Source organism: Sebastes fasciatus, chromosome 14 (genome assembly GCF_043250625.1).
Source record: "Sebastes fasciatus isolate fSebFas1 chromosome 14, fSebFas1.pri, whole genome shotgun sequence".
NCBI classification, from domain to species: Eukaryota; Metazoa; Chordata; class Actinopteri; order Perciformes; family Sebastidae; genus Sebastes; species Sebastes fasciatus.
In genome coordinates, this window is record NC_133808.1 from 30,378,021 (window position 1) to 30,389,045 (window position 11,025).

Here is an 11,025-nt window from a genome sequence, read left to right on the forward strand (position 1 = left end):
CTCAAGGACTAAAGACACACCAAGCCGACGGTCGTCCATTGGCGTTAGTCGGCCTAGTTTTTGCGGTGTGTCCTGCACCGTCCACTCTAGTCTGTCTGTGTCAGAGATTTTTCAGCCGATTCAGCATGTTGAATTGGCGGCGGAGTTCGTCGGTGAGAGAAACTCCAGGAAACTCCTGGTGGACTCCAGGAAGAATAGCTGGGCTTCAGCCACAGCTAATGGAGATCCGAATAAAAGATAAAGATAAATCACTCTGATTGGCTGTTCAGCTTAAACGAATCAGTGCACAAGAAGAGAACCGGAAGTGAGGAAAGCAAGCCAACGAGTAAAGTCAAGAGGAAAAACACAGAAGGCTCTTCTCATGTTTCATCTTCATCTTATCTGATCGTTCCAACACACGGATATTTTCACAGCGACATGAACATCTGGAATGAAGCTAAGTGGTGAGTGAGAGTGGTGTGAAAATGGTCGGCCAACGCCGTTTTGATTTCCCTTTTTGAATGATGAATACAGACTACCGCCGCCTACTGGTAGGGAGAGTTATTTCAGCTGACGCAGGCGCAGAGCGTACGTGCTAACTGGTCGTCGGCTGTTGTCTTTGCGGCGTGTTCGAGTACAACTTTCTGGCCAAGAAAGTGTTCTTTGATTCCGTGCGGCGGGTTTTCACCTGTCTGTGCCAAACGGCAACATCCAGTGCTGAGAAATGAAGCCAACGCAGAAATGACAAAAACTGTCCGAGCCCTGTACGCTGGGACCCCGGCCCTGCCAACAAAGTGGTCTCACTAAACAACCCTGTCTTCTTCAGCCTCCACCAGTCACGCAGAGACGTACATCACCGTTCTGCATGAAGGCTCCAAACATGAAGTCAAGGTAGAATCTAACATATAACACAACACTATCAGCTCTTTGTCTCAGATACAAGACAGGCAGACAGGGAGGAAAATAAATCATTCACTCTTACTTTAACTTGCTTACTGTACCGATTTGGTGCTCTCTCTTCCAAATAATCCAGCCACCTAACCATCCATTCATGACATGAAATCACACACTTTAGGATCCTCTTTACTCTGGGAATATGCACAACAATGAATGGTTTGTAAGAAGAGAATTAACAACGCGCAACAGCATTAATCCTGGCCAGTCATACTGTAAGCCACAGAACAGCACATCGCCCACTGCAAAGAAATAAAACATTTTCCAAAGATGTAATCCACCAAATCACACTTCAGGATATTCTCTTACGAATTATTAAATTCGGACCGACAAAAAACTGATTTATTAAAATCGGCGTATGCAAAGTAGCCGACTAGGCTGCTGCAGAAGCATGAGAAAAAGCATAAAAAATGACTGATCGACTAAAGAAATCTTAGATGACTAAGACCAAAACGACCGATTAGTCGACTAATGGACTGAGAGTGGTCAGCTCTAAACTGTACTGTAAGTTCAGACCCTGTTAAAACCATAATATCCCCGTGATCACACGTAAAGCAGCTGTGTGCAGCTGGAGAAGCCGACCTTAATTCGTATATTTTTTCACCGTTAGATAAACACGTTCATGCCAGAGCTACTTGTTTCCTTCCAAATAGTTTCAAATAGTTTCATTAAACCACTTCCTCCTCCTTCTGTGCTGACAATGGACTTGTGTGATTTTTATTTCGCTTGCAGGAAACAAATGACGGACAGGAGGGTTAATAATACCCAGAAAACACATAAAAGTCACAACACAGCAAAAAATAAAACGGCACACACTTCATAAATTTATCAATATGTAATTATGGTAACACTCGTGGCGAACCTCCACCAGCAGCTCCTCTCTGAAGAGTCCAGTCATTTCCTTCTGTTGACTCGAGTGCAGCTCAAAAGGCACGACACCAGATACGTGGTACGTTTTAATTAAAAGTGTCGGACGCTCTGTGAAAAGGCGCTGGATGAGGCAGCGACTACAACACAGGAAAACTAGAGAGACTCCCCAGTCACCGCTGTGGCCGCACAGCTACAGACTGATTCTGTAGTTCCACTTAGCTAGATATGAATGTCTGAAAAAAAGGATGTTGACATATGGGATAGTTTTAAGAAATGTGCAGAGCGTCTGAGCGAGGCTGGAGAATGACTACGACAGACCTAATTACACAAAGGGGACTGCTGAGAATTAGCGGGCTTTTCTGACAGTTGAAAATAAATAGGGCAGTTAATGAACATCCTCAAAGGGGAGGCCATGTTTCCTCGCTCTCGCCGGTCTCTCCCATGTGGTGCGGGAGCAACTCTAATGGTTTTAGCTGACACCCGAGTAAGTGAATTTGGAGCCGAGGAGAACAGAGAGGCAAATTAGAAGTCACTTCCTCTTTCCTGGAGCCCGGGGGCTGACATGACTGATATCAGTCAATAACGGGACCACAGGCGAGGGACGGCGGGACGGGCTGACACGAAGCTGGAGGTTAGCGTGAGATGGGAGGGTTGTAGAGAGTACACACCTTTCAACACAACAGCTAAACTCAGGTTGAATTAATATATGCAACGCCTCAAATATTAAGACATTAACGACGGCGTATTAATGCCATTGTAGGTAAAACAAATAAATAATTACAGAGCAGGGGAAGGGGTAATATTCCGAGAAAAAACTTGCAAATTTCTGAGATAAAAGTCGTAAGCATAAAACGTGGATATTCTCTAAGATTAAAGTGGCAAATTTATGTGAAAAAAAACTCATACATTTGCGAGATTATAAATTCGTAAAATTTCCAAGAAAACAACTATTCTCAAAGATTAAAGTTGCAAATTTATGAGAAAAAAACTTACAAATTTGCAAGATTATGAAGTCGCAAATTTACGAGAAAGAAATTTGGCTATTGTCTGAGATTAATATGGCAAATTTACAAGAGAAAAACATGCAAATTTGAAAGATTATAAAGTCATAAATTTACAAAAAAATCTCAGATATTCTGACATTTAAGTGGCAAATTTACGAGAAAAAAAACTAACAAATTTGCAAGATTATAAAGTTGTAAATTTAGTTTATTTTCTCAAAAAATTATGACTTCATAATCTTGCAAGTTTGTGTTTTTTCTTGTAAATTTGCCACTTTAATGTCAGAGAATATCTAAGTGATTTTCTCCTCAATTTACGACTTTAATCTCTAAAATTAGTAGTTAATTAATCAAATATTTGATCAAGATGCCAAATACTTGTTGCTTGTTTTTCAATGATTTTGTTTTTGCCTTCTGATGCCAGACTTTTTGAGAGGTTTTCTGAGGACAAATTTCAGGAGAGAAACATAACTAGACTGACATATCTATATCTATAACAGACGAACAGACATCAATGCATTTGTAGGAAGTTAATTTAAGACGACAGACATTCAAAACCACTGCAGACCCTGATTATAGTTAACTGCATTTAGAAAATATAATTTAAGACATGCCACTTCCCCCTTGATTTGCAGACATTCAGTTGTGGTTCATGTAAAGGAATATGTTTTTCAGCCGCGGGTTGTAACTGACTCAGGTCGCTTGCGATGGGGATTATGTTTGGCACTTTATAAACTTAAATATGAAATCCAGCAATTTAGTATTTGTTTTACAATAAAGCTTGGGAACTCAAAAGAGAAAAGTAAAACAAAAAATGATTCCTACATTTCCCAAAATGCAACTCAATGGTGTCTTTCATTTGAACTTTCCTGCCTTGGTCTCTCTCTCTGAAAAACAACTGGAATAATCCACTTTATAAACAAAGTTGAGTCACCAAGAACACACTGAAATACTGAACGACTCATCTCACTGATATTTGTTATTAACAGAATTTAACCAATTTTAACCACAAGTGAAGAGATTTTAAAAAGCCATTTCACAAACATTTCTCCCAAAACTCAAAGCATGTGACAAAGGTCGCACTTCATCTTTGTGTCGGTCCGTTGAGATTCGGTGACTTTTTAAACATTTTCCAGTGAAGAAAAACCTCCAAAAAAGCGTCTTGTTTGACGCACATCACACCTCAGGGCATTGTGAGCGCTCTGGTGTTTTGCACTCACATTTGGAGAAAATTAAAACAAATGAAAACCAACACTTCATTTCTGATGTTATTGCTGGTAATGAAGCACTGCTGTGATGCTTTTCGAGTACTTCTTCCACCCCCCTTCCTCCCCTCTCGTCGCACACCTCTCCGGCCTCTCCGGAGACTTTACCCTAACAAAATACAGACGGGACGGCGGTGAACGCGTATACTGTGTTACAGCTCGTACATCAACCAGCAACAGGGCTTTGGGCAGATGGTTGAGGTTTTTAACTGCACCGTAATGCAAGAAACGGCTCAATAATTAGCATCGTTGTTGTACCGAAACACACTGGTTATTCTTACACGTGCCAGGGGACTCGTTGTTTGCCTTAACACCCCATTTGCTTCTCCGAGGCAGCCGGGCAATGATAGGAAACTCTCAGCTGAGTTATAGGCGTGTTTAAAAAGGTGCACTCAAGGAGTGCTACTGAGGATATGATGTCACATGCCAGACTAGGAAAGGAGACCGAATAAACTCGAGATAGACGAGGAAAAAAGTCACAAATGAAAGCTGCTACAGTCGAGAAGGAACGATTAATGACGTGACGCGTCACATGGTGAGAAGCGAATGTCCCCAAAACAGAATAATCCAAAAAGGTGTGATTTAAATTCATGCAGGAAACATAAAGCCATAAAAAATCCTTGATAACAAATAATTTTGTGGTTTTGTAAAGGCCAAAAAGAATCAATGTATCATATTTAATTCACGTGATGACATGCTGTAATTGTTTTTTATGGAGAACCATATTTTGCTTCAACTTAGTTCAACTTCAGCTTATGATTTCCTCTATTTCCCAGAATGCCCTTCCCCCAGGGATCGGGGCGTAACCATGTTTGCTTTCATCTGCACTCTAGGAAGAAAAAAAAAAACCTTCCCTCTTTGATTCTGACACCAAAGCTGCCTGTTGCTGTTTCTCTGAAAACACTTCCAACTAAATGCAGCTGCTCTAAATACCAAAACTTCCTGCTACAGTTCAGCTTGCATTCTCTACATATGTAACAGCAACAGTTTGAAGAGACACTTACACTTGAAAGCAATGGACTGACCCTAAAAATAAGACTTTTTGCACTACAAGAAGTGCTGCACTTTGGCTCCCGGCCCAGGAGAAATGAAAAAGATGACTGAAATCTTGCACTCAGCTGCTGCTGCTGGTCGACTCCACTGAATAAACAGCAAAAAGGTGAATAATATGCACATCCAACCCCAGCAGGGTACAGGTGAAGGAAAAGGAGAGGCTGTCTGTACACTGACATTTCCAATCTCCCAAGTTTTTATAAGAGCAATGCTTCAACAAAAAAGGAGGAGGGTGTTCACATGGACTCTTCTCGTGAACACGGTAAACACGACCCCATTTGAAGGCAGCGTTAATCACGAAATGCACCACTAATAATGACTGCAACTACAAGTCACAGCAGATCTTTCCCTCACCAGAGAACATGATTTACCTCTCTTATTAGAAAAACTTCTTCTGCAAACACCATAAGCGCAAACGAATGGTTATTATTTTAAATTGTTCGATACTGGTGCCAATACGAGAGTCTGTAATGATACCAAACAATACTTCTAAAGTATTAAAACAATTCTATAAAACCATTTCTTAACATAGCAAAATATGACAAACTTCTCAATGTATTAGTGTTTCATTTTGTCTTAACACAAGCAGACATTCAAGAACTTTACCTAAATACAATACCGTCTAAAATGAACAAAGTATCCTGATTTATATCCGCAATAATCTGATAAAATAAATAAATAAACAGGACTAAGAATCAATGCCAGATTTTCATATGTGACATGCAGTTTTCAATGATCAATGCTATAGACAACTACTGTGCTTTAGTTTAGTTTAAAGGTGCTAAATTCGAGATTGGGAGCATTTCTATTGCCTCCACACGACTCAACATGGTGACAGCTGAGCCGGCGCTAACAGTGAAAACAACTGCAACACTGCGTTACCAGCTGTAACAGCTGTATGAGAGCAGTGTAGAGCAGAAGCTGCGAGCTGGCCAGCGGGGCACGTTCACATGCACGAACATGCACTAAAAGTACGCGTGGCCGGCCCGGCTATGTCAACAAAGCATGGAGACGCTCTGATTACAACCAAGCGGCCGGTGCTGAGAAATGAAGCCAAAGCGGAAGTGCCAAAAACTGCAGTTCATGGAATGGCCACATGAAGCCGGCTCCAAGCATCTGACAGATTGTGAATTCTTTAAAAACACATATTAATTAGCACAGCAGGAATTGTGCATGGTGTGCACTATTAACACCAATATTTATATAGAAAAGAAACAAAGAAAGAAAGAAAGAAAGAAAGAAAGAAGGCTGGATGCAGCCTACATGTCAATCTAGTGACGGTACTTTCTCTCACGCCTGGGTGATGGGAGAGCTGGTTGGTGGAGCGCAGGCCAACTGGTGGGAGATGGGTTAGTATGCATGCTGGTGTGTGTGTGAGCCGTCAGCTCCTGTTTCCTGGCCACCCAGTAGAGGTTGGTCCTCCTGCCTCCTCCTCTTGTCTTCAGAAATGCCTTTCCTTGCTTTTTATTCATTTATTGTGTCGCCAGAGAAAATGTTGGCGTTGTACGTTCCTGCAAACCGCGGGATACGCTGGATGTCGACGTTTTCTGAACCAAAAATATGTTTCATATCAGCCTCGTATCACACTTGCAGAAACACACAACTGCAACACGGCGTTACCAGCTGTAACAGCTGTATGAGAGCAGTGTAGAGCGGAAGCTGCGAGCTAGCCAGTGGGGCACGTTCACATGCACGAACATGCACTAAAAGTACGCGTGGCCGGCCCGGCTATGTCAACAAAGCATGGAGACGCTCTGATTACAACCAAGCAGCAACCTCCGGTGCTGAGAAATGAAGCAGTTCATGGAATGGCCACACGAAGCCGGCTCCAAGCATCTGACAGATTGTGAATTCTTTAAAACACATATTAAATATCACAGCAGGAATTGTGCATGGTGTGCACTATTAACACCATTATGTATATAGAAAGAAAGAAAGAAGGCTGGATGCAGCCTACATGTCAATCTAGTGGAGATAATAACTCCTGCAGCACACACAGTAGAAAAGCATACTGATGTGATTTAGAAAGAGAAGTAAGTGATAATATAAACAGTAACTAAAGGTGTTAATCATCACTACTTCATTCTCTCCCTGCACTACATTCAGCCTCAACAGTTCCTTCTGCACTCTATTACCTTTTAATAGTCCTGTATCGCATTACATCACATTAACTACATGTTTATCATGTTGTGAATCTCTCTACCTTGTGTCCCGGGCAGGATCTCTCTACCTTGTGTCCCGGGCAGGACGCAGAGCAGAAGGATCTCTGAATGAACCTGAGGAGATGCTTCATGTTGCTCCTCACAGGCAGCGACATCTTGGACTGTGACGTCACACTACGGCGGCTGTGAGAGGACAAACAGGAAGAGAACCGCGTTTCAGCTGGTTCAAGTTCAAGCTCATGGTTGTATATAAAATTAAATTACAATTTGTGCGGCTGTTATTTACTGGAAAAAAAGATGGAAAATAAGATTCAACAATAACAAATAAATTAATAAATAAATTATTCGATAAATAAATAAATATGTCATTAAATGTAGCAAAAATAATATTACAAATAAATGGTCATTAATTAATTGATAAACATTTGACGTAAATTATATTTCTGTTTTAAATTGCTTCTTTATTTATTCATCTTTGTATTAATTCCTTATATTATTCCTAATATTCCTAATGTTATTACTTATTTATTTACTGTTCTGTTTTATTTTCCCTTTTATTTATTATTTTTATTTTCCACATTTATTTTCTACATTTTTGACATTTATTAATTGATTAATTTTTTTTTTTTTACTTATCTATTTTTGCATTTCTTTTTTCTATAATTTAATTTATAATATAATATTCTATTCCAATATAGCTTTGAAAGAAGCCCTTCTGCATAATGAGTAATTTTACTTTTGATACTTTCAATACATTTTGCTTCTACTTTTAATTAAGTAAAATATTGAATTTCGTTTTTTTTTTGTAATGGAGTATTTTTAAACTGTGGTATTTCTACTCTTATTTAAGTAAAATATCAAAGTACTTCAAAGTACTCCACCACTGCAAGAAACATATGTAATATAACCAGGACATTTCTATGTTTATTTATTATTATTATGAAATATTAATTTATGCTGCTTCATGTTGCAAACAGGTATATATTTCTTTATTATTATTTAACTCCAGCTTTTTTTTAAATTTCAAAATATCCTTTTTTCCATCATCTGGTCTGAATGAGCAATCACATCATAAAGATTTATTAATTTCAGAATATCTTAATTATTAATGTAATGGTGAACACGTTGGGTCTCCATACCAGGACGGTCCAGGAGAACAAGGAAATAGAGTATTAGGCCTATTTCTACTTTCTTCCTCTAAGAGAAACATTACCTGCCATGCAGAAAGTTAAATATTTCATTTTTAGTATCAATGTGTGAGAGTTTCTTTGGATAAAGATCAGATAAAATCCGGATCACTGATTGATTTAACAGTAATGGAAATTCCACCGAATCGGTTCCATTTGCATAAACTTAATTGTCTTTTTTCAGCTCTGTATCTAATAACACACATGTTTATTTATTCAAAATTTGTAATGGGAATATCCAGGCATTTTTATTTATTTTTAACAAGGTTTTTTTAAATGGCAGATGGTTCATATGAGTAACAGGACTGAAAGGACTACGTTTTTAACACAGCATTAGTAAAAACATGAACTGTAGCCACATGGCATCAACGTTAATAGCATGAGAAAATTTAGCACCTTCAAGTGGTTTACCCAAATGGCCCAGAAACACCAGTCATCAACCCTTAGCACCAATAAAATTATGCTAAATGGAATTAAAATAACACTAAAAGGGCAAAAATAAGAATCTTGCTTAAATTCATGTATAATATCTTTCCAGAAAACTCTTCTTCCATTTGAAAACTAACTCATGAACGTCTACTCCGTCTGCTGAAGTGTCCAGCAGCTGCTCTGTATGCACGTCTGAGCCGTGTGCAGCCTATGGAAGAGGAAGATGTGCAATTACACGCGCTCCCACCCCCACATGTACAGTAGGCTATAGAAATGTGTCAGACATGTGCGGTTTCCTCATTGTCTGAGGTCTCTATGTTAATTGGGTGGTGTTGTGTCTAGGCCAACCCAACTTTCCCAGGGAGTCATGCAGCTGCACAACTATTCCATACCTCATTACAGAGTGGCGATATACATACTATAAGTGATTACGCTGCACGCTGGGTAGGGTTACAATATGTTTGCAGGGCACGCTGGACGCTCTCGTTTCTCAGACATCTGCTCCTGATTTTTTTTCCCCCTCCACCTTTTGCATCTGGTTGCATTTGCAGCAACAAAATACAGACTATCATTCCATATTCATTATTATTTCCCGAGGCGCTGAGGCCGAGCTCTTTGGTGTTTCACATGGTCGAGACCTGAGACGGTACGTTCTCTCACGCCTGGGTGATGGGAGAGCTGGTCGGTGGAGCGCAGGCCGACTGGTGGGAGATGGGTTAGTATGCATACTGGTGTGTGTGTGTGTGTGTGTGTGTGTGTGTGTGTGTGTGTGTGTGTGTGTGTGTGTGAGCCGTCAGCTCCTGTTTCCTGGCCACCCAGTAGAGGTTGGTCCTCCTGCCTCCTCCTCTTGTCTTCAGAAATGCCTTTCCTTGCTTTTTATTCATTTATTGTGTCGCCAGAGAAAATGTTGGCGTTGTACGTTTCTGCAAACCGCGGGATACGCTGGATGTCGACATTTTCTGAAACAAAAATATGTTTCATATTAGCCTTGTATCACACTTGCAGAAACACACAATGCCACGTGGTTAACATTGTGAAAACGATTGCTTAGGTCTTGGTTAAGATTAAAAAAAAAAAATCATGGTTTGTGTTAAAACAATAACGTAACAACCGTAACATCTAGGGCTAATAACGCGTTAACGCAAATTTGTTTTAACGCCATTAATTTCTTTAACCCAACTTGTCATTTTTAGGTTGTAGCGGCTCATTTCTAAAGCCAGAGTGAAGATACTGGTATCATATGAAACTAGAAAACCTGATGAATCCATCGGTACCAACCATGTCATACCTACGTGTCGTGAAGGAGGTTAAATAACGCTCTAAACTTACGCTATATTTTGGCAAGGAAAAACTGTCATGGCCATTTTCAAAGGAGTCCCTTGACCTCTGACCTCCAGATGTGTGAATGTAAATGGGTTCTATGGGTACCCACGAGTCTCCCCTTTACAAATATGCCCACTCTATGATAATCACATGAAGTTTTGGGGCAAGTCATAGTCAAGTCAGCACACTGACACACTGACAGCTGTTGTTGCCTGTTGGGCTGCAGTTTGCCATGTTATGATTTGAGCATATTGTTTTATGCTAAATGCAGTACCTGTGAGGGTTTCTGGATCAATATCTGTCATTGTTTTGTGTTGTTAATTGATTTCCAGTAATAAATATGTACATACATTTGCATAAAGCAGCATATTTGTCCACTCCCATGTTGATAAGAGTGTTAAATACTTGACAAATCTCCCTTTAAGGTACATTTTGAACAGATAATTTACAATTAATCACAAATAAACATTTTAATTGATTAGCAGCCCTAGTAACAACGTAACAACGTAACAACCATAACAATGTAACTAGCGTAAATAAATAACAACCGCAGCAGACTTTTTTACGTAATAAGTGTGAAGACAATGATTACTTCTGGTTTCACACGGGACATGAACAGCGGCCTACTGGGTGAAGGTCCTGTGTTTGTTTGACCCATCCACCCTTAGTGGACTTTCTCACTTGTTATACTAGTTATTATACCACCCAGCAGTCGTGCGATATACTACATCACTTGCTCTGACCGAATGCAAAAACGTCAACATTCAGTGTATCTGTGATTTGCAAAAACGTACAATGCCAA

At 39.9% G+C, this 11,025-nt stretch overlaps 1 protein-coding gene across 2 annotated transcripts in view; it reads right to left on the reverse strand.

Moving 5' to 3' along the window:
• wars2 (tryptophanyl tRNA synthetase 2, mitochondrial) overlaps window positions 1–7,490 on the reverse strand; it is a 30,820-nt gene extending 23,330 nt beyond the window's left edge. The window contains exon 1 of one of the 2 annotated variants that reach the window (XM_074657875.1): window positions 7,353–7,490. In XM_074657875.1, coding sequence (XP_074513976.1) covers window positions 7,353–7,439 — 87 coding nt within the window. In that variant the 5' untranslated portion in view covers window positions 7,440–7,490. Of the gene's footprint in view, window positions 1–7,325 lie in introns of both variants that reach the window. The other variant, XM_074657874.1, reaches the window with a different exon arrangement.
• Window positions 7,491–11,025: the final 3,535 nt, after the last annotated feature.